Source organism: Lissotriton vulgaris, chromosome 3_1, assembly GCF_964263255.1.
Source record: "Lissotriton vulgaris chromosome 3_1, aLisVul1.2, whole genome shotgun sequence".
Taxonomy (NCBI): Eukaryota; Metazoa; Chordata; class Amphibia; order Caudata; family Salamandridae; genus Lissotriton; species Lissotriton vulgaris.
This window is the reverse complement of record NC_141689.1, coordinates 635,548,041-635,572,459: the sequence shown is the minus strand read 5'-3', so window position 1 is coordinate 635,572,459 and position 24,419 is coordinate 635,548,041. Positions and strand designations below refer to the sequence as shown.

The 24,419-nt window shown below is 50.3% G+C and overlaps 1 protein-coding gene across 1 annotated transcript in view; it reads left to right on the top strand.

Moving 5' to 3' along the window:
* SKIC3 (SKI3 subunit of superkiller complex) overlaps positions 1-24,419 on the top strand; it is a 1,256,060-nt gene that overhangs the window by 500,805 nt on the left and 730,836 nt on the right. Inside the window, exon 20 of the mRNA XM_086960925.1 lies at positions 378-513. Coding sequence (XP_086817051.1) covers positions 378-513 — 136 coding nt within the window. The remainder of the gene's footprint in view (positions 1-377; positions 514-24,419) is intronic.

Genomic DNA, 24,419 nt, shown 5'->3' with positions numbered 1-24,419 from the left:
CCCCAGGCGTCAGACTGGATCCGGAAATTTTTGCGTAGTAGTACCCTTGCACGTCGGTAGGCGTCGTCTGCGGCTCCGCATCCGTCGTCGGCGCCGTGATCGGAGTACTTAGACGCACAAATTAAGAGGGAAGGAGGGAAATAAACGCAAATTTCTTTATATGCTCTGAAATGAGCCCATCCAGTAATATTTGTACAGAGCTAAATAAAAAGAGTAAACACCGATAACCACTGAGTTTTACACTTTTTGAGAACGTTGGATAACACTGAAAAAAACCACCAGAAATTCATAGCAAATGGAAACTGAAAACATAAATATAATGCAATTTATTAACTTTTTTGTATTTAAGCAATTGCACTGAAATATTATTTCTTTAGGTGCTACAGCAGAGCTTTGAAACTGCAGTCTTCAGCAAATCTTTGGTGTGATCTTGGGATTAATTACTATTGTCAAGCAAAAAACTTAACAGATAAGAATGGCCCTGTCCGAGAGTTTCTGGAAAAGTCTTTACAGGTTTGCATTATTTTAATACCGCCATATAATGTAAATTATCCAGCGACTGTTTTGTATTACTGTGCATGTTGTTTTTGTGTGTTAACTACTGAATTCTGAAACTACAGGACACCCACCCTCCAAGTGTACTTTTTCTGAAGTAATAAATGTCATATCCTTAATAATGATGCACCACATATCTCAGGGATGAAGGACATACATCAGGGCAGTCCCTTATAGGTCTGGTTACTGCTTATTTCTTGTACGATCTTGGCATACTCCTCAGGTGCCAGATTGGACCCAAAAAGATTTTACCTTCAATGCTCCTGTGGGCTGCTCGTTGCACAGAGCAACAGACCGGAGCCTAGTATAAGCACCACCCCTGTTTACTTCGTCAGTTCCTTTCTTCCCATGCCTTCTGGTGCTGATCCAGGACTCCATTTGCAGATTTATCAGTCTCCCAACAATTCCTAATACAGAAATCCAGGGTGATAGGGAAGGATCTCCCCTAAGATTAAAGGTTTCAAACCTTGTCTCAATTGTAGAAAACAGAAGCCAGTCACGGAGTCACAAGAGGCATGTATATAGTGGTTGGACTCAGGAAATATGTGCAACAAGTGTGCCATTGTGCACCTCAATGTGATTTGGGACCAAGAAGCAAAGATGTACAATAGGGCACACAAATAGTCACTGGCCACATGTACGTCCCACTCCCGCTCAGAGTCGAGAGTGCAGACTCCTGCTTCCGAGGTTGCTTCCAAGAGATCAAAAAGTTCAAACGCAAGAAAGCAAAAAGGGACAACAGGAGCCACTGTACATCCAAATAGAAGGTGTGAGGGATCACTATGTGAGTCCGTCTCTGGCCAGATCTCCAGTAATTTCTCGGGCCACCAACAACACCACAGCAAGTTGAATGCCTTCAAGTGAGCTCAGTTGGTAATCTTTAGGCTTCCTCTGGTGCACCTTATTGCCACAAGGATCCCCAGGGGTCCTCAGTTGGGTTAAAACTGGTGGAGCCATCCTTGGCTCCGTCTGACTCCGTTGGACTCATTACAGTCTGTATACTGCCTCTGGTGCAGGCTTCCACCCTGCTGCATGACATTCATTGATCCCCTCCCATGTTGACACCGTTGCTCCCTTTCATGTGGGCCCTCATTAACACTTTAATGGACACTTAGTTAAAGCCTGTCTTGTACCCACCAGTGAACAGGCAGATGGCTCGACAGCACAGACCAGCACCTGGTGAATCTGTTTTGTTCACTAATGATTTTCTCACTAAACATCCTACTTCAGCGAATCTGGCTTTAGCCAACATGGTGAACCCAAGTTCATTGCCCACAACACCTCAGAATTAAGAGTCTAAGAAGATTGAGGCTCTTGTAAAGTTTTCAGTTCGGCTAGGCTACCATTGAGATTGGTCAACACAGTCCGCTTATTGGGCCAATATATGCATGCCCTTTGGGACTAACCCAATAAGATCTTGCTGACAGTTCCAGAACATCTTAGGACCTTACTATTTCAAACCATTCCGGATGGTCAAGTGCAGCCCAATACGTGATCCATGCTTGCCTTATTACTACTTATTTTTGGGGAAGGCAGTTGTCAACTGTGTGGTTTTTCACTTTCATGCATGTGTATGCTCCACAGGTTTGTCTGAAGACATACATTCCTCTCTCCTGGATATGCCATTCAATAGTTGATACTTGCTTGTCGAAAAACATGATTCTGCATTGGAACATTCCAAAGAAGGTAGAGCCATGGTATGCTCCCTGGGTCTTTTGATCCCTGTTGAACCGTTTCTTTAGTTTTTCAACTTAGCAAATTCCAAAGCAACCTCTGATCTAAAGGACTGGCGTATGGGCAGCCTCAGCCTTCCCAACTGCTGCTGTCATTGCCTCTGCCTTTTCGGGAATGGGGATGTGGATCTGGTAGGCAACATGCAGGCCTACGATGGGAACATTTCTCCCAGTACCCTTTTCAAATTGTGACCAAGCCACTTTAGTCTGACATTTCTGACAAACTCCCACCCTGTGTGAGGCACGATTAATCATTTTCTCCATGGGCGGCAATCAATTGGGTGTTTCGAATTGTTCAACATGGTTATGCTGTAGGAAGCTGGCTCTGTATATACTATACCAAAGTGAGGTATAGTGTGCACAGAGTCTAGTGGAACCCCAAAGGTAGGCAGAGGTAAAAGTTAGATAGCACCTCACTGTCTATTTGTGGTAGTGTGGTCGAGCAGTAAGGCTTTATCAGAGGACAGTGTCAAGCATTTGCTGTACACACTCAGTCAGCAAATAAATTCACACAGTCAAAGACTGAACTTCAGACAAATTGTTTCTGTATAATAATAATATTTTAGTTATTTTTTTTACTAGAACCAAGCAAGCCTGGCACAGTTACCTGATAAGTACTTTGCAGTAAATATGCAGGAGGGCGGTTTCCGTGCTGTCGTTCTTTCTGAACCCAGATTGGGAGGAGTCAAGGATGTTGTGCTCTTTGATGAAGTTGGCGAATTGGCTGTTGATGGCGTTCTCGATGACTTTAGCTGGGAACGGGAGCAGGGAGATGGGTCTTTAGTTCTTGAGGTCGGTGGAGTCCGCCGAGGGTTTCTTCAGGAGGGGGTTGATCTCAGACTGCTTCCAGTTGTAGGGGAAGGAGGCGTTTGCGTGGGAGAGGTTGATGGTGTGGCGAAGCATGGGGACAATGGTGTTGGCGGCTCTGTTGAAGATGTGGTGGGGGAGGGGTCAGTGGGGGCCCGTAGTGGATTTACTGCAACGTCTTCAGTGTGTCTTCAGTGTGTCTTCGGTGGCGAGGGCTGTCCAGCTGTCAATTGTTGGCTTCAAGGTGTCGGGTGGTTGGTGAGTGTTCTGTGTGTTGTCTCTCTTCGATGAAATTGTCATAAATGTTCTTGATTTTGTGGTGGAAGAAAGTGGTGAGTTTGTCGCAGAGGTCTTGTGAGGGAGGAATATCTATAGACTCGCTGATGGGTTGTGCAAACTCCTTGATGAAGCTGAAAGTTCTTTGCTGTTGTGCGCGTGCGTTGAGATTCTGTATTTGATCGCTTTCTTTCTTGTATTTCTGATGAGTTGGTGGTGGGTTTTGGTGGCGGCTCTGAAGTTGTTGTGGGCTTCTGTAGATTTAAAATTCCTCCAGGCCTTTTCGAGGCGGCGGCATGTGCGTCTGGACTCTCGGAGTTCGGTGGTGATCCAGCTGGCTTTCCTGGCATGTTTGTTGTTTTTCTTCTTGAGGAGGGCTATGGTGTTGGTGCAGTCGGAGATCCATCTGTGCAAGGTTCAGGCTGCGGTGTTGGGGTCGTCGTTGTCTGCAATAGGGGTGGAGTTGCAGACTGAGGTGGTGAGCTGGTCGTCGGGGATTTCGGTCCAACTTCTGCATGGGAGCAGGTGTTGGGTTCTGTGGATGTTCTTTTCCACTTGGGGGGGTATTCCAGTCCCTAATTCTGACTGGGGAGTGCCTGCCATCTGCAAGATGGCTGTGCCTTTTAGGGTCGGATCTTCTTACCAGCTCCTGGTCGCGGTTGGGGGGACCGTCCGGATTTAGGCTGCAGGCGTCGGCTGGAGGTTTGAGGCAGGTCAGGGGTCGCCAAATCTCGGGTCAGGATCGCCAGGGAGACCTCCTTGTGGTGTTTTTCCACTCGAGCTCGGCCCGTGGACGGCGGTTGCAGAGTGGTGCGGATTTTCAGTGTCTGTTCGGAGCTAGAGGTTGGAGATGAACAAATCCGGTGTTCACAGGAGACACAGTCTTTGTGGTTGAAGGCAGGCAGGTCCCCTGGGCTTTTCGAGGTTGCTGTCTGCAGGACACACCAGGATTTCGTAGGAGCAGGTTTGAGGTGGAGACATGTCTGTAGGGCTGGGGCCAAGTCAGTGGGCTTCTGTAGTAGGGGATCTCTGTATAGTCATAATCTAGTGAATAGTCCCGCCCATGTGCGTGGACCCCGGAGCAATCAAAAATAATCTCTTAAAGTGTCGAAAAATGCAGAAATGCACAGACACTTAAGAGAGAATTAAAGACAGATAATGCAGCCTATAAACCAGGCTACACTGTCCAGTACTTCATCTAGAAATCCCACCAAAAATCCACAAACAGCAAAGCCTGTCCAGATTTTCCTTGCTTCAGCAGCAAAACCCCTTGGAATGATAGAGAGGAAGACATGGACAGACAAGCCCCATAGGCTGCCATTATGTGGCTCAAAACAGGATACTGTGCCTTTAAGAGAACTTTCCAGAACTTCACAGTATCCCAGAATGCACTGCAGGTCCCTTTTACTTTCAGTTCTTTTTTCCGGCTCCTGCAAGCAGGACCCTGGAGCATCGAGCTCTCCCTTTTCAAGGGTTTATTGGTGATTTTTCACTTTTGTTCGAATTTAGTGCTTCTAAAGTATTTTAGTGCTTTTCTTCTTGGTTTTTGCACCCTTTTGATGTTAGATATGCCTGCATTATTTGACAAATGCCCGGAGTGCTCCAGGAAGAAGGCCAAATCAGATCCCCATGAGGTGTGTATCCTCTGCCTTCCCTCTTCCCATGTTCCAGAGGAGTGTGTGATTTGTCAGGGCTTCTCTGGCAGGACCCTGCAGGACAGAAAGAAGATCAAGCTTCAGGGCCTTGAGGAAAGACGGCTGAAGGCGCAAGGTGGGTCTGGAGGGCTTCCTCTGCCCATGCTGAGGCCTCTGGGGGGCTCCCCAGGGGCAGGAAGACCAGCAAGCGTCCCCATTCTCCGTCTAGGTCGATTGCACCGACTACGGCATCGAGAAGGATGACTCCAGTCTGTTCCCTGTCTCCCCAGGGCTCTGGGTCGAAGGAACTGAACAGACTGCTGTTGAAGTCTCCTGTGACTATTTCGTCGTCGTCCTCGTTGAAGTCCTCGTCGAGTGATCGACGTCGAAGGGCCCGGCGTCGCCGCTCGCCGTCGAGGCGACACCGCCGTTCGCCGTCGGCGAAAAGGAGAAGATCGTCGTCGTGGGGATCCTCGTCGTCGAGGAGTAGATCGCCATCAAGGCGCAGATCGCCATCAAGGCGCAGGAGGTCGCCGTCGAGGCGCAAGAGGTCGCCATCGAGGCGTAGACGGTCGAGCCGAGGAGACGCTAGACGTCGAGGGACCGACGCTCGCCGTTCGTCGTGGAAGAACACCTGACCCCATTGGAGGGTCTCCAACGTCCCAGGCTGGAAAGGAAGGCGGATCACCGGGCTCGGTGTACTCCGAGGTTTATACCCCGTCCAGAGACCTGTTACACCTCCGCCTCCATTACCGAGGGGTCCCCATCCGAGGGCTCCTACCCCTCCTCCGTTACCACCGCTTCCACAACCCGGACCTCGACCTCAGCTGCCAGAAAAGTCACCTCCGGTCCCTCCAAGGTCGGTCTGTTTACCCAGCCTTCCAACGCCTCCCAAGGGGACTCCGAAGCCGAAGGCCCCGGCAAAACCAAAGACACCTGCTCCGGGGGCACCAGCGGATAGACCGAGGCCTTGGAGGTCGCGATCATGCTCCGGACGGAGAGGAAAATTGAGGAGTAGACGCAGATCCTCCACTAGATCAAGACGTCGCCATAAGAGGCGGGAATCCAGGTCCCGCACGGACTCCTCCAGGACAAGATCCTATTCACCGACCTTGTTGGACTCCCTGGAGATAAGGGTGTCTGCGGTGGACGATATCAGCACGTTCCAGGAGGTTCTCCTGAGGGGCGCTAAAAAATTGGGAATCACAGTGACGGCTCCAACACCCACGACGTCCGTGATCTTTGAAACGCTTCACAAGAAGCATTTGTCTCGCCCTCTTCTACCGCTAGTGCCAGGCTTGGTAGAACCTGCAGAGGAGCTGTTCCTCACGCCAGCGGTGGTGAAGGCCGCTCCCTCCTGACTTCTGAAGAAGTACAGGGCCCCGGAGTCGGAACCCGCTTTTCTGCGGATAGATCCGGTACCTGACTCTGTGATAGTGACGGGGGCCAGGAAGTTACACTCTACCTCCCCGTCCTTAGCCGTGCCGCCCGATAAGGAAAGCCGATGGATCGACTCGGCTGGAAGGAAGGCTTGTGGTACGGCATCCACATCGATGAAGGCCTCCAGTGATGCGGCATTGCTGGGGCAGTACGACCGTTTCCTGTGGGACTCCCTGCAACAGTTCACGGACCTTCTGCCACGAGACAAGAGGGAGGACTTCCAAGAGATCCTCAAAGAGGGGATGCTGTTGTCAAACCAGGTCATAAGCGCGGCTGCAGACATTTCTCTCTTGGCTGCCCATGGGTACTGTCATGGGATCAACCAGAGGCGCCATGCTTGGCTCAGGCTCACATCTCTTAAGCCGGAAGCCCAGCAGCGAGTGGCCAATCTGCCCTTTTCCGGGGAAACACTGTTCGGAAAACATGCCGATGATGAGATGGCCCGCATGAAGGCGGAGGCAGAGACCCTGACGGCGCTGGACTTGGAGAAGCCCAAAGAAAAGAAGTCCTACCGCCCGTTCCAGAGACGGTTCGGTGCACAAGGAAGAGGACGAGGGCAGTATTTGGGACAGCAGCAGCAACAACAGCAGCAGTTCCGGAGACCCTTCCAAAAGCGTCAAAAGGGTAGAGGGGGACAGCAGTCCTCTACAGCGAACAAGGGCCCGGCCGGGTCTCGACCCTCAGCTGTTACTTCCCCTTCATCCGTTACCCGCTCCGGTGGGGGGAAGCGTTCAATTTTTTCTGGCAGAGTGGAGAAAAATTACTCAGGACAAGTGGGTGCTGAATATTGTTTGCAATGGATGCAGTCTTCATTTCACCAGCCCTTCTCCATCGATTCCTCCGGTCAGCTCGCAGTATCAGCTGCGCGAGCTCCAGGCGGAGGCCGATATCCTGTTAAGGAAAAGGGCGATAGAAGACGTACCTCTGGCTCAAAGAGGAAGAGGTCTGTACTCCCGGTTCTTCCTGGTTCGCAAGAAGGACAAGAACGAGTTCAGGCCTATTCTGGACTTGCGACAGGCAAACAAGTGGATTCGCAGAGAAAAGTTTTGCATGCTGTCTAGGCATCAGATTTATTCTCAGCTGCAACAGGGAGACTAGCTATGTGCCATAGACCTACAGGATGCGTACTTCCATGTGCCCATTGCACACAAACACAGGAAGTTTCTGCGATTTCAAGGCGGCACCAATCATTATCAGTACACGGTACTGCCATTCGGGCTGAAGTCTGCGCCCAGGACATTCTCGAAGTGCATGGCAGTGGTAGCAGCACACCTGAAGAAGAACAAGGTGTTTGTCTACCCGTACCTGGACGATTGGTTGATCAAGGCCTCCTCCTTCTCGGAAGCTCAGGCGCATTTCCAGAAGACGTGCGTTCTCTTGAACAAGCTGGAGTTGCACATCAACATGTCCAAGTCTGTCACGACTCCGGTCCAGTGCATTCAGTACTTGGGAGCCACCATCAACACGCTGTCAGCAAGCGTGTCTCCTTCGGAGGAGCGAAGATTATCACTCCTTCCGAAGGCTCAGGCTCTTATGACCGCTCCATCTACAACAGTGAGGACGGTGTCTTCTCTACTGGGGTCGATGACCTCTTGTATCTTCCTAACGCCACACACACGACTGCACATGAGACCGTTGCAGGAGTGCTTGGAGGATCAGTGGGATCAGAAGAGAGGGTCTTGGGACGACAAGCTACAACTTTCTCTGCATGCTCTTCAGTCTCTGAAGTGGTGGTGTTCTGCGGAGAATCTCCTCAGAGGGGTTCCCTTCCACAAGGACATTCCCACTCAGACTATCTTGACGGATGCTACTCTCCAGGGCTGGGGAGCGCACTCCGGAGACCTACAGATTCAAGAAACGTGGTCCCAGGCGGAGTCCACGTACCACATCAACTTCCTGGAACTCAGAGCTGTTCACTTAGCACTGAAGGCCTTTCATCCGTCCTTTCAGACCAACTCTTTGCTTGTGCAGACGGACAATACGACCACGATGTATTACCTCAACAAGCAAGGGGGCTCGAGATCACGCACTCTGTCACAGGAGGCGCAGGCGATATGACACTGGCTTCTGGCCAGCGGACTGACGATAACGGCTACCCATCTGCCAGGTGTGCAGAATGTTCAGGCGGACGCACTGAGCAGACTGATTCAGGGAAACCACAAATGGGTTATAAACGACGAAGTACTAGGAGAAGTCTTGGCAAGGTGGGGGACTCCAGACGTAGATCTGTTCGCCACCGCCGAAAACAGCAAATGCCGAGACTTTGCCTCCTTGTACTATCAGCAGGGGAAGCTGGGGAATGCGTTATGGATCAACTGGTCGAACAGCTTTCTGTACGCTTTTCCACAAATTCCCCTGATTCCGGCGGTGCTCATCAAGCTGTCCCAGTCCAGGGCACGGATGATCCTGATTGCCCCGGAATGGCCCAGGCAGTGGAGGTTCACGGACCTGCTTCACCGGTCTCTCCTTCCTCACATACGGCTGCCGTGCAGGCCGGACCTTCTCACGAAGTTCGGGGGCAGATGTTGCACCCCAACCTCTCGTCTTTGAGTTTGGCGGCATGGCTCCTGAGATAGTGCAATATGGTCATTTGAATCTACCAGAAAATTGTATGGACATACTGAAGGAGGCTAAGCGACCTTCCACTCGGACTTCATATGCTTACAAGTGGAAGAGGTTCTGTATCTGGTGCAAGCGCCTTGAGACCTTTTTGGTGAATCGTGGGCTATATAAGAACTTATGACTTATGAATTATGACTTAAGTCCAAGAACTATGACCCGACGACGTGCAAGGAAGAAGTCATCCTTACTTACCTTCTACATTTGGCGCAGTCTGGCCTTAATGTTCATTCCATTAAGGTTCATCTCGCTGCATTGACTGCCTACAGGAAATGCCCTTCACAGACTTACTACTTCCAGATCCCTGTGATCAAAGATTTTTTGGAAGGCTTGAAGAAAGTATTCCCTCCTGTCAGGCTTCCTTCGCCTTCATGGGAAATGAATGTGGTGCTGTCCAGATTGATGAAGGAGCCTTTTGAACCTATTCATAAGGCTTCCTTGCAGCACCTGTCCTGAAGGCGGCGTTCCTCGTGGCCATTACATCGGCCCAGAGGGTGAGTGAAATTCAGGCGTTGTGTTGCCAAGAACCTTATACTGTATTTCATGCTGCTAAGGTTGTTATGCGTAATCACCCTAAATTTCTTCCCAAGGTTATTTCTGATTTTCATGTCAACAAGACTATAACTTTGCCTACGTTTTTTCAGAATCCTTCATCTCCAGCGGAAATGTCTTTACATTCCATGGATGTTGAAATTTTATCTGGATAAGACCAAAGATATTCGTAGGTCAGACCAGTTGTTCATCAATTATGGATCAGTCAGGACCTGTCTTACTACCTCTAAACAGTCCATCTCTAGGTGGATTGTGTCCTGCATACAACTTTGTTCCCAAAAGGCTAATAAGACCTTAGGGGGTAAACCTAAGGCTCATTCCACCAGGGGCAAAGCTGCCACGACGGCTTTGCTCCGTAATGTTCCAATTGCAGAAATCTGCAAGGCCGCCACTTGAAAGTCGGTCCATACCTTTGCCAAGCATTACTGTCTGGACACTGATGCCAGGGCAGACGCTCAGGTTGGGCAGGCTTCGCTGCGAAATCTGTTCGCACAATAGTGGTGTTATTTCTCTTTCTCCACCGCCACTTTGGTGTGGGGATGGGCTTGCCATTCTATTCACTAGATTATGACTATACACAGAGATCCCCTACTACAGAAGGAGTAGTTTCTGTCCTGTATCTCCAGTTCTGTAGTAGGGGTAACTCTGTTAGAGTCATAAGCGCCCGCCCTCCTCCCCGGTGGAGAGAGATATTCATGTAAAGAATGCTACAGGTCTGGCGTGCTACGCCTTCAAAAAGAACTGAAAGTAAAAGTTACCTGCAGTGCATTCTGGGATACTGTGAAGTTCTGGAAAGTTCTCTTAAAGGCACAGTATCCTATTTTGAGCCACACAATGCAGCCTATGGGGCTTGTCTGTCCATGTCTTCCTCTCTATCATTCCAGGGGGTTTTGCTGCTGAAGCAAGGAAAATCTGGACAGGCTTTGCTGTTTGTGGATTTTTGGTGGAATTTCTAGCTGAAGTACAGGACAGTGTAGCCTGGTTTATAGGCTGCATTATCTGTCTTTAATTCTCTCTTAAGTGTCTGTGCATTTCTGCATTTTTCGACACTTTAAGAGATTATTTTTGATTGCTCCGAGGTCCACGCACATGGGCGGGACTATTCACTAGATTATGACTATAACAGAGATACCCCTACTACAGAACTGGAGTTACACGACAGAAACTACTCCATCTTCCTCTGGTTAGCTTCGGCACAGCTGTTGGGTCCTTCTTCTTTTCTTGTAGTTTCTTCTGGTCTGACTTCTTGGTTCAGGGCTACCTCCTAAATATTGTATTTACGGGGTGTTTTAGGGGTCTAAAGGTCAATAGCCAATTGGCTACTGACCTTAGGGTGACTAAACCCTTGGTGTGCTCACCCCACATAGGGGAGTGAGCACAATCCCGAATACTGATTGGGGAGTGCCTGCTATCTGCGAGATGGCGGGCACTGAAGAGTGGGCTTTACCTCGCCTCCCCTACCTGAGGGGTGGAGTTGGCAGAGGTGGGCCCACCCCCCCCACTGTGCTGGCTAGTTTTTCCCGCCTGTCTCCCAGCCGAAAAGTAGGGGAGACAGATAGCGGGGCTGCTCCTGATAGTAGGAGACACTGGGGGTCGCTATACAAAGGCTGCCAGGCCTCTAAAGCTCCCCTGCCACAGATGGTTCTTCCTGGCCTGGAGGAGGTGTGAACACCTACGCCCAGGAAAGGCTTTGTTTCTGGGCTCAGGGAGTGAAGGCTCCCACCCTAGGGGTCCAGAAACATGTCTTGTGGTGGCAGGCTGGTGTGTACCAGTCGCGGGAACCCACCAGATGCTGGTGAATTTTCAGGGGGCATCTCTAAGATGCCCTCTGAATGCATTTTTCATAAATCCTACACTGCAGTGTGGGTTTAATGTGCTGAGAAGTTGGATACCAAACTTCTCAGTTTTTAGTGCATCCATGATGGTACTGTGTAGTTCGTAAGGACAAACTCCCAGCACCATATACTCTTAATGGAAGAAACTACACTTGCAGTGTCTAAGAATTGACTTAGACTCTATAGGGGTACATGGCTAATGCAGCTGTACCCTCACCACTGGTATAGTGCACCCAGCTAGAGGGGTGGCTGACCAATGCCAGGGCAGTGGGTTGTAGGCATGGCCCACAGGGATGTGTCTCTAAGGGTGGCACAATACGTGCTGCAGCCCTTAGAGGTCTTCCCTGGTCACAGTGCTCTGGGTACCTGTGGTACCATTTACCAGGGGCTGACCTGTGGCGAGAGATGCCAATTGGGTTTGGGTACAGTTTTGGGGAAAGAACACAGTCCCTGGGAACCTGAATGGCAGAGACCCAGGGCACATCAAGTCAAAAATGCATCAGTAGTCTGACAAAAAGTGGGTCGGCTACTGCAACATTAACCCAGCTTCTCACATATGCCCTTCTAGTTCTTTCTCCTCCATCAACCTTTGATCCCACATCCGAGCGAATCTCAGGGAAACACCTGTCCATTCTGCTGTAGAAGGTGCAAGTTTTATTTTTCCAAAGGAGCCATCAAGGGGGTTCCGGACCCGGAGAAAGGATCGAGTTGCTACTCTTCATATAGCCTTCCTGCTGTCCCACAGACATTACCTGTGGTTCAAGGTAGGTCAGGAACATTTTCAATTAGCCGTCCTCTCATTCACCATATCTGTGCCCTGTGAGTGTCCACAAAAACGAAGGCAGTGGTTGCTGTACGTCTTTGGAGCTTGAGGTTTCCCCTACTGGCTGTAGAAGGCAGGCTAACCACAGTCAGTCGTAGAGCATCTTGAGAAACAGCAAATCTCTTGACATCATTGGGGGTCACGATCAACGAGCCAAAGTTGCACCAGACTCCTTTTTAGCGGCTTTCTTACATTGTAGCTGACCTGGATACAGCATAGATCAGGGTTTCTTTTGTTTGTAAAGATTCTTGGAAATTCATTCTATGATATTGATATTTCAGCCTCCGTCCTAGGTCTCTGTGAGAGTAGCTCTGAGGCTTCTTGGCCTCCTGCACCCTCTTTGTCGGCGTAGCCTGGGAGGATATGTGGGCTGTGCAATGGAATCTAAACTTCCAGTGGGTCCGGAACTATATACTAATCAGTTGTTGTGGAAGATTGCACACGATCTGCGGTAGTGGTTACTCAACCACAATTGGAGCAGTGGCAGGCCTCTTTCGCTTCCCAAAGCTGACAGTAGTGACAGATCTCCTGTTCTTATATCTGAATAAGATCAAGAACGACCAGGCACAAGTCATTTTAGTGGCTCTGGATTGGACCAAAAGAGTGTGGGTCCCAGAGCTTCTGTATTCCTATTAGACTGCCACTTCAGGAGGATCGCCTGTCTCAGCAACAGGGAAAGCTCCTCCACCCAAGTACACACAATCTACACCTCCATGCATGGAAATTGAGCAGTGGCAGTTGACTTTGTGTGATCCCCTGCTGGGCTAGACGCCTTTGACTAAGTCTGTTCATGTTGGGCACTGAGGCAGATCTTTACGACCCAAGCTATCAGAAGTTATTTTTTTGGCCCTCCAAGACCTTACAGTGGGCACTGTTAAACGTTATTTGTTAGCCCTTTCGGAATTTCTGGATTTGCCTGACCAACTGGCCTTGTTAAAATTACCTATTGTGATGAGCTTTCTCCTGCACTTGTGGAACTACAGCAGGTTTCTGTGGTTTGGCTACCCCTAACTGCCGAAGTTGTGCTGCCTATCAATGATTTATTAATAACTGTACTGTGAGAAATTATTTAGCATCTGCCTGGGGCCCTGCAAGGGAAAGGTGGAAAATGAATTCAAGGAAACAAAAATGGTTTGTCATTTCCCCAGAAAAAGTAAATATTGAATTAATTAATATTCCTTTTGTACATACTGCCCGACTAGTGTGGAGCCTGATGCATTTTTTCGTTTCCCAAAAACGTACCTAAAAAAGAAATGTGAAGGTCACAAAAGTTGCTGAAATTTAAAACAATGCAGGTGGAATATTTTGCAAATAACTAGAAGGTCAAGTTAAAGTTGTGTTGCTTAGAATAGGCGGCTAGGTTTAGTGGTTACGTGGTTGACTAATTCTTTGTAAATTAGCTTAATGCAATAGCCTGTTAATCAGCCCTCTCCAAAATTCCTTCTCCAAGGTAGACATGGTGTTCAACACTGCCACCAGAACCTTAGCCAACTTGCCTCGTCACATTGCCACATCGCTCATCATGAGCGGTGTGGCTACAAATTGTTAAGAGTTGTGTAAAAAATGGTTGCCAGTACCTCTCAAGCCCTTTGCAAACATCCTGCTACACAATACACCCTCCAGGAATCTATGATCCATCTACCGAAACTTTCTGGCTACAACCAAAGCACTTTGTGCAGCATTCCAGTTCCTACACCTATACCTTCTAAATGTCTACCATTGGAACGCACTGCCCCCTTAGATGTCAGCCTGCCTCATCCTTGAGGGATTCATCCATTTTACTATTTGTAATAAAATTTGGTTGTGCCCCCTTATTCTGTCCGAATGTTTCTTTTTTTTGATCATCTGGTTTTTGGCATGTTTACTGTGGGTGAGACTCGCAACAGGCGACGTGGCTGATTACATGTGCCCACAGGTGGCAGGGCTGTGCATAGGAGACTGCTGTCATGCGTAGCCTAGTGACTGCGCACAGGTAGCCTGGCACAGGGGGGATTCTGCAGTATTAGATATTAACCTGGGGTAGGCCATATTATGTTAGGGTACAGTCACAGGGGAAGTCAGTGTTGTTTACTGCCTTGTCTGCAGTGACAATTTATTATGCATATGGAGGAAAATATGCCTTAGAAAGCAGTTTCACTTCCTTTTGACCTACACGGTCCAGTGACTTATGAAAATGGGGCAGAAAATGTGCACCAAGATCAAATCTGCAAGCGTCAAGAAGGTTTTTGTACATTTTTAGGAGACAGCCAGAATTGTTTAATTTTGCTGGCTAAACTGAAGATCAGAGCCCAGGCCTTTTGTCACCCTGCTGGGGCAAGTTAATTGCCTTACTCTCCTGAGAAGAAAGGGATGGGGAAGAAGATTCTGCATCCATTAATTAGCTGTTTCACTGTACCAGAGATGGGCCAGCCCAGGCCCACTAAACAAAGGAAGGAGCCCCAAAACCTTGGAACCAACAAAGGAGGGTGAATCCTCTTTGGTTTTTTTTTTAACTCGTTTTATTGTAATTATAATCAAGGCACATGTTGGTCGAATAGTACATACAGACAATCACTTCTGACATCATCAGCAATATGGCAGTGTGCGCAATAATGGTACACACAGAATAGCAGAGTGCAGTGTTCCCCTCATGAACTTCCTGTCCCCCCACCATTGTCCTCTTCCGACTCACTGTCCTTCTGTGTCATTGGTGGCTCACAAATGTACCCCCTGAGTTTGTTCCATGCCCCCCCTACCACTTCTGAGGACAGCCACGATTAATGAATGCTGCTTTCTCAGCCACCATGGCCGTGTCTAGATCTCCACACCATGCTGTGAGTGTTTGCGACTCTCCCGCACCCCACTTTTGTGCTATATTGCGCTTCGCTACCATTATTCCCAGTGTGGCCCACGTTTGCGCCGGGCGTATCTGAAAGAGACACGTTAGTGATAGATTCCTTACCTTAGAATATCCCCAGGCGTTAGACTGTATCCGGAAATTTTTGCGTAGCAGTACCCTTGCGCGTCGGTAGGTGTCTTCTGCGGGTCCGTTGTGGGCGCCGTGATGACGTCGTTGGAGTACTTAGACGCCGCCTCCGCGTGCTGACGTCAGTTCTTCTTTTTTCCGCGCCAGCAAGCGCAGATCTGGGAAAAGTAGTACTTCTAGTAACTTTTTGACTAACCTTTTTGGATCATTTTGATCATCTTTTCGAAGTCGTACAACTCCGATCGGTGCCATAGGGATGCCTGGCTTAAAGCGCTGCGAGGATTACGACCGCACGATGTCGGTCACGGATCCTCACCACCTGTGTCTACTCTGTCTAGGCGTCGACCACGACGACAAGGCCTGGTCAGACTGCCGGGCCCTCTCTTCGAAAGCCAGGTGGGAACGGTTCCGCAGGCGACTGTAACACCGGCAGTGGGCCCGCGCCGCGAGAGGTCCCGGTCCCACAGGAGGTCGAGAGACAGGTCGCGGGGTCGGAGCCACAACAGCTCCGAGAGTCGGCACCACTCCTCCGGGTCGAAGTCTTCGTCAGGTAAGAAACACAAGAAGTCGAAGAGGCGTCATCGTTCTGCTGACTCCCCCCGACGCTTGGGCGACGCGGCCGGGGGTTCGGGTGACACCGCCCACGCGGCTCCGTCGGAGTCGCGGGCGTCGCGTCCAGTTCCACACCCTCCGGTCCCTGGGCGAGACGCGACGCCGGAGATCGAGCGCTTCCTCATGGCCATGAGGTCCCTTTCTCTCCGACAGGCTCCGCGGCGCCTCCGGGCCCAGCGGACCCGTCCGGGGCCCCTAGCAGGTCGGGGGGTTTGGCCCCGACGCCGTCGGGTGCCTCGGCCCAGACGCCGCCGGCGCCTTCGGGCTCGCGCCGCGGGGACCTGCGGTCCTGACGCAGCCAGCGCCTTCGGGCCTGGTGCCGCAGGACCCCACTGGCCCTACTTCGGGATCTGGGTCGTCGCCGGTGGACCTTACGCCCCCCCCCCCTCCCCGGCGTCGGTCCGTCAGGTGTCACCTCTGGCGGCGCCGTCCCTGCTGTCTCCCTTGACCCGGTTCCGGCGTCGGAGCGGCGCCGCTGGGCGCCGCTCTCGACGGTGCTTGGGGAGTTTTACTTCAATGAACCGGCCCCATCAATTGACAACCCTGATTATCAGGAGATGGGTGATGAGGAGTATTAGGAGGGTGAGGACCCTCTGACCAGAGAGTGTCAGTCTCAAGAGGACTGGACAGGTGGACTTGGGGATGCCAGTGGTCTGGACAACCTCTCCAGACACTGGTTTTGTCTCGCCTCCTACCCTGGCTTCAGAGGAGGGGGCAACATACAGTGTGGTGTTGATGAGGGCAGCCAAGGCCTTGGGCCTTGAGCTCCCCGTCGCGGCCGTGAGAACTAACCTCCTCACTGAGGTCCTTAAACCGCAGTCAAGCTCAGCCGAGCCTCTGCTGCCCTTTAATGAGGCCTTGACCAACGTTCTTTTGGGCACTTGGTCCAGGCCCGCTACGGGAGACCCATGTTTCCTGTCCACCCACCCCATCCCCGAGAGCCTGGTCACCCAGGCATCCAATTCCCAGACCGCATTCCCGTCGGCTCCGCCGGACTGGGAATCCAAGAGGTACGAGCAGCACGGTAAAAAGATCTTCTCCTCCCTTAGTCTGGGACTGCGGTCTTCCAACACTGCATGCCTCTTGGGCCAATACACCCACTCTTTGTGGGATACGGTTGCGGAAGTGCTGCCAGAGTGTCCGTTGGAGGTACGGGCCAAACTCGGCCAAGCCCTTGTGGAGGGCCGGGATGCAGCAAAATATTCTATCCGGTGTGGGCTGTGTGAGAAGTTGGCCTGATATATGATCCTCACTAGTTCTAGTGATCACCTTGTATCAGTCCAAACAACCCTTATGGTGATTGGTTGTAAGTCAACCTTATAGACCAGCTATCCTAATGGTAGGATGGACAAAGCAGTCTTAGGCTAAACTCTTTTGGCATGTGAAGCCAGCTGTTTTACCACATATAACCCCTTGAATACCAAATGAAAGGACACCACACAGGTAGTTATGAAAATAAATAAGATATTTATTAACTTACAAACACCTCTGAACTCTTTATGAGATCAGAGGGCTAAGCACATGACAAGACTCTTAAGAAAAATACGTTAAAGTTTCACAATTACAATTTTGCCCTAGGGGCACAACAAACCATATACTAAGTAAGTGGAATGTGAAAGTCGATTAAGGAAATGGAGCTGTCCAGAGGCTGTAGGATCGCTGGGACTACACTATCCTGACGCAGGGCAGGTCCTAGGATTTGTGGGGCCCTGGGCAGAATAGGAACATGCGAGGCCCCTATAATTCGCATAAGATTTAACCCAACAGGAAGTGACCTCATAGGAGGTAATATCAATTGGACATTAATTATATGGCATTGTTTGAAGCTGCTTTAAAAGAATCAACTTACCTAGTTTTGATATAAGTAAAATGGTTAGAAATAGCTTTAAAAATCCTAATAAAATACGTACATAAGTGGAAATACATGACATTAATTTAACCTAGTTATTGTTCTCCTGAATGGGATGAATGAAAATGATATGCAAATCAGGAATTCTGGCACTAAGAGCTCCAAAGCAGAGGTGCAGACTTTACTAATGTGGAGAAAAAATAGTTTTAAGTGTTTTCCCAAAAATTGGAGTCACGTCATAGCTCATAGATGTTTGTGTATCAATATGCACAAGATATCAGCAATAAACCAAAGTACTGTGTGAGTAAGACTAACTGGGGATTATATAGATTGAACAGTGGAGACCCAATAAATTCCACAAGTCAGAGGTTAGAAACATAATAGAAATAGGTGGTGAGTGGATTCTTTCAGATTTCTCAAATCGGATACAGGAAAACCACACCAAGTGCATACTTAAATCCCAGGTTGCACTAGTTGATTTATAAGCACTGGCTGGGAAACAGTGTCAAATGTGGTACTAACTTTTAGTAGTATTAAGGCTGCTCTAACTCTACGATCAAGATTCAACTACAAATGATCTGTCTGATACAGCACAAATGCTACTTCAAACTCCTAGAGTTGTCAGAAGCCGGCACATTGTCAATGAGTAAATTACGTTTTATGAAGGAGATTTGGAAGTGGACTTCTTTTTTCTAGGATTCAAATTTCTCTTGCTGTTTCTGACACTTCTAACTTCCACCTCTCCCCTCCGGTCTCATCCCGCCCAACCTCTGACATCTTTCAATGGTACTGCTTTCTTTCATCCATCTCTCATCAATACTTCACTCTCCATTCTGCTTATCTTCCCTTGCTGGTTCTGTCTCTCTACCACACACCTTATCCATGCACTCCCCTTCAACTCTCATCTCTCCTCTAGCCGCATTACTTCTTTCCTTGTTCTGCTTCATTTACATCCACCTCTCCCCTTCCATCCTCCTGGAGCATCTTACCATTTCTTGTTGATGAGGACCCTTTTAAATTCACCTTCCCCTCAATGCTCTACTCTTTTTCTCATCTTTCCCTCAGCTTTCTGTGATTGAATCCAGAAATATAATACAACTGACTTACATCTAAAAGAAGCCAAGGGTATTGCTTTTTTGTCAATGGCTGTTTAAGGTAAATGAGTAACAACAATAAATTATTTTATGTTTACCCTGTCGCTGTTATGACCAATGAGTACCTCCTTCACACACATTTGCAAAGAATACCAACTGCAAGTTGAATACGGGACTGTTGCTCAGTGTGCTCTTCAGAGAGGCCAAATATGGAACGACCATGTATTCTGGACACCTGACAGGCACAGTGTGAAAGTTGAACTACCTTCAGACTCAACTTCAAAACACTCAACGGTAGCCTGTTATTCACATCTGGAGGCGACTCACTACGATGTGTGCCCCATACAAGAGTAAAATGCTGTGAAAAGAAATACAGAAACACACATCCTGGGCATAGCTAACACTCTCGGGGCATGCAAGATTGAATAAAGCATGTGAAATATAAACAGGAACAAAATTGCTGTCATGGATTACCCTATCATGCAGTGAGACTGGGTCAGGAGATAGGCCCGGCACAAAAATAAAAGTGGCCCCAATTAGTGAATTAGTTAGCTAGAAAAGTGTCCCATGTTTCAAAATTAGGGCAGTTTTTAACTTGTAAAGACATGCTGTTTACGTTTTTTGTAAGGTATGGGAGATTGCATAGATTTGATTATGCTGCAGGCATTGTTTGTTTGAACATCATGAAAATCAACATTAAAACATGTTCATCTGACCATAAAGCAAGCAAACAAACAGCCCAAAAAACAGGTCAAATACTAACCTGGCAGATTAGACCATTACACACTGTCTAATTGCCCTAATGTCCAACCCGGGCACTGTGTTATACAATTATTGTGCTGATACAGGATCATTGTTTTTGTAGGTAAAGTAAAGGACGAGAATATAGGGTCCGATAGGGGCCTGTTTCAATGTCGATTTTAATTTACCACCAGGTAAAGACTCGGGGGACCTAGCACACTGAAAGCCCTGCTCCAGCCAATTTTACATTCTGATTGTGCTCCTCTTCCTGCACCTCTTGTCTGGCTGCTATCTCACACCTATCTGCTCCCCCCACCCCCTCTCACTTGATTCCGTATTTCATTCACTCTGTGCTCCCTTTCCCTCGTCTTGGATGAGCTGAGCTGTTTTCAGTGTGAGGTGCCCTCATTATATCTTTTATTCTGCGCCCTGCGGGTTATCCTGCTTTTTATTCAACCAGGGGCAGGGCGCACTTCACTGGTGAGGGCTCTTGAATGACCTTTCTAATCGCTGCTATCCTCATGCAGATGCAGCGATTAGGCCAAGAGAGACGGACCGGCCGGTAGATATTGATTAAATTCCTTGGGCCTCCTGGGCCCCCTGGACCTCCAAACTCTTAGGTATTTGAAAGCGCGAGGCCCCCTGGCTGCGAGGCCCTGGGCAGCCGCCCACGCTGCCCATGCCTAGCGCCGGCCCTGTCCTGACTCTAGGTAAGTAATAGGAGGCCCACGGAACGCGTGTGCAGAGTGTGAACTCACACGCGAGATGCGTAACAACGTCTATGGACAGTACAGTTCAAGAAAAAGGTGAGTACGGACAATCCTGACTAGTTAGGACTAAAACGACTGTGGAACTGGACACTAGGAGAGTCAATCTACCCTTGAGCACCGGAATGCTCATGTTACCTCACCCACAGGCTGCGGGTGCATAGGTGCGAAGTCGTGTCGGGTTCCGGCGTTGAAGTCTATGGAGCCTGGAAGAAAAGATGCTGCAGGCGACAGGAGGAAGATGTCCGGTGTGATCCAAGGGTGGATCAGTGAAGAGAAGGACCTGAAAGCAGAGGGGACAATGTTCAAAGTCACTAGCCAGTGACTGGAGTGGAACCAGATGTCGTTGTCGCCATCAGATGAAGAGTGGACGCTTGTCTCTGCAGCCACGTGGACCAGGAGGTGTCTTCGACGACCAGGATGAAGGCACGAGCTGTCCCACGCAGGCTCTCGCTGTCGGCGGTGTCGGATCCGGTTTGGAGTCAACAGGCCTTGGTAAAGGCAACCCACGCGGTGAGTGGAAACGGCGTCTGGAGTGGACCACGAGGGTCCGGGGTGCTTCTCCTTTGCAGGGACGCAGGGGCCAGTCTGGAGCAACCAGACCAGCAGATTGGATTTCAAGGTTCCTCGTCTAGGAGGTCACTAGCCAGCCGGCAAGTAACCAGACAACGCGTCGAGCAGCAAACAGGCAGAAGGGCCCCACGCAGATCTCGTGGATGCTGGAGGACTGGTCTTCGGTGCAGGAGCTGGTCGGGGCTTCTCAGTCCCTAAAGCACTTGGTCGAGGTTACCTCAGAAGTCGTGCTGGAGCGAAGTGCTGCTTCTTCCAAGATGGCAGGTCCCACGTGTCTTGTCGCACCCACGGATCTCCACTGTGCCGCAGATGTAGGTAGAGGTCGGAGAGGTCTGGGAATCCGGGTCTCGTCGGGCTCTGAAGTCTGGATCCTCGAGGGAAGACGACAAAGGGAAGCCGCTGGACGCTGTTGGTGCCTGCTTGTGCAGGGTGGACACTCCTTGCACACAAGGGAGATTTCTTCAGTCTTCTTGGCAGAAAGTCGAAGTCCAGAGTTTCTTCTTGTAGAGTTTCAGTTCAGGATTAATCTAACTTGGAATGGGACCACTCCTACTTTTATCCTGCTAAAGGGGGCTGTACTGCGTCTAGGTCCCTCCTATGGGTGGGACCAGGAAGGGGGGTGGTTACACCCCCTATCCTTTGTCCAGTCTTGCGCCAGAGCTGGGGCTGGAGAGCCCCAGGAACTGGTTTAGACCGGTGTATGCACAGTGACACCTTGTGTGCCCCAGGCATGTCTCATTCCTTTCAGCCCTGTCCTACCCAATACACAAAATCCGGTCTGGGGTGGTGCTAGCACCTCCCAAGGCAGGAAACCCTTTGTCTGAGCCTCCCTTGCTGGAAGGACTCCCAGCAGCAGAAGTTCAGACTTGTGTCTGTGGTGGCAGCATCCATTTTGTGATGCTGAGGCTCGGGTTAACTTTAACCGGGGTTCACAGTTAGGTACATGTCGTGTCCCTCTAGAAGGGTGGAATGCTACCCCCGTCGCCAGAATTGGCGAGGGGGTAGTATTCCAATTCGTATGACACCTTACTCGACATGTTTTGATAATGCTATGCCAAAGTTAGCAATAACTGCGAGGATTATAATGCACTTAAGAGTATATGGTATAGCGTTATCATGGAAACAGCTAAAGGACTTGGTTCCGAAAGCTGCAGACAGGCTCAGCTCATGCCAGAGCACTATCTCACATAATTCCAAGCACTCTGCCTCCAGGATTGTTAAGGCCTGCCATAGGAGTGACTTATAGGAGTATATGTGTCCATTTTAGGTTTAGATATAGGTATACTATATCTAAAGCAAAGGGTGATTACACCACCTTGCCCCAGCTGATTGATCAGCCAGTTGTGTCAGATTTGGATGGCCAGCCAGGGGTGGCATAATACATGCTGCAGCCCCTGGTAGGCCTTGGGTTCACTTATGCCCTGGGTACCTATGGTACACTGTACAAGGACTTACAAGAGTGACCCAATACCAATTGGTAAATGCACCTAAGGTACATGGATGTCAATTTAGAGAGAGAACAGCTAGGCTGTGGGTCTGATTAGCAGGCCCACAGCCAGGGAAATTCATAAACCATTGAAGCAAAAAGCAAAAATCTGGGGTGACCATAGGATTGCAGACCCTACTCTCCTACAGGCTGGATACCACCGACTCACTAGGTAGAGCGATGGCAAAGACAGTTGCGGTTAAACGCCACGCCTGGTTGAGGTCCGCCAACTTTTCGGCCGATGTCCAAAACACACTGATGGACATGCCGGTTGATGGCCGTCACCTTTTTGGCGACAAGGCAGACCATGCGCTTGAGCGCTTTAAGGACTCCAGGGCTACGGCCAAGTCCTTGGGCCTCTCGGCCCCGCGCCAGCAAATGGGTGCCTTTCGCTCCTTTTGTGGCCAAGGAAGGGGCGCCCCACACGTGCTGCCAGACACACGCTGCAGACTAACATCCAGCGTGGTGGCGGCCGTGGAAATCGCCGTGGTGGTGGTCGGGGACAACGGCGAGGCCAGTCCACACCCTCCCCCGCAGCATCCGCCTCAAAACCCTCCTAGTCCGTGCTTTTCGGCCCTTGTGACGCCAGTGGGGGGCAGGGTTCGCCATCACCACTCTCACTGGTGCACTGTCACTTAAGACAGGTAGGTGCTGCAGATCGTCCGAAGGGGCTACTCCCTCCCCTTCGAGACGACCCCTCAAGCCATGCCACCGAAACACCACCGCTTATCGGGGGATCATTTGCGGCTTCTGCAGGAGAAAGTTTCAGCCCTTTTGGCCAAGGGGGCCATCGAGTGCGTTCCTGGGCCAGAAGTAGGGTTTGGTTGTTACTCCCACTACTTTCTGGTACCCAGGAAGGGCAAAGGGGGCCTATCTTGGACCTATCTTGGACCTACGGAACGTCAATGGCTTCCTTCCGGAAGGAGAAGTTCAAAATTCTGACTCTGGCTCAGGTCTTGGCTGCCCAGGACCCAGGAGACTGGATGGTAGCGTTGGACTTGCAGGACGCTTATTTCCATATCCCCGTCCTGCCGGCCCACCGGCGCTACCTGTGGTTCACGGTAGGCCACGAGCACTTTCAGTTTACCGTGCTCAAATTCGGCCTTACCAGCGCCCCACGGGTGTTCACGAATGTGATGGCTGTGGTCGCAGCTCATCTATGCAGGTTAGGGGTTTCAGTCTTCCCCTACCTCGGCGACTGGTTGTTGAAGGCGGGCTCGCCCCAGACAGTCGTCAGCCACCTTCAGACGACGTCAGACCTCTTGCACCAGCTGGGGTTCTCCATCAATGTGCCGAAGTCACACCTGTGTCCCTCTCAGAAGGTCCTTTTCATCGGAGCGGTTCTCGACTCGGCGCAGTTTTGGGTTTACCCACCCGAACAGCGGGTTCGGGATATACAGGCTCTGATTGTGATCTTTCAGCCTTTATCCCGAGTTTCGGTCAGGTTGACGCTGCGGCTTCTGGGGCTGATGGCTTCCTGCATCCTTCTGGTGCATCACGCCCGTTGGCGGATAAGGGCTCTGCAGTGGGACCTGAAGTTTCAGTGGGCCCTGCATCAGGGCAACTTGTCTGACCATGTCCTGATCTCGGAGGGCACTGCGAGACAGCTGTAGTGGTGGCTCACGGACCGCGATTGGGTCAGCGGCAGATCCCTCTCCCTTCCCCAACCGGAGCACGTAGTTGTGACGGACATGTCCCTCCAGGGCTGGGGAGGCCACATGGGAGAGGCGGAGATCAGAGGCCTCTGGTCACCGGCGGAGTCCCGGCTCCATATCAACCTTTTGGAGCTGCTGGCGATTCGTCTAGCACTGAAGGCATTCCTCCCCTCTGTCCGAGGGAGTGTAGTGCAGGTGTTCACGGACTACACCACCGCCATGTGGTACTGCAACAAACAGGGCGGGGTGGAGTTGTGAACACTTTGCCAGGAGGCTCTGCGCCTCTGGCAATGGCTGGAACATCAGGGCGTGACCCTGGTGGTTCAACACCTGGCAGGTTCTCTGAACGCCAGGGCGGACGAACTCAGCCGCCGGTGCATGATGGATCATGAATGGCGTCTGA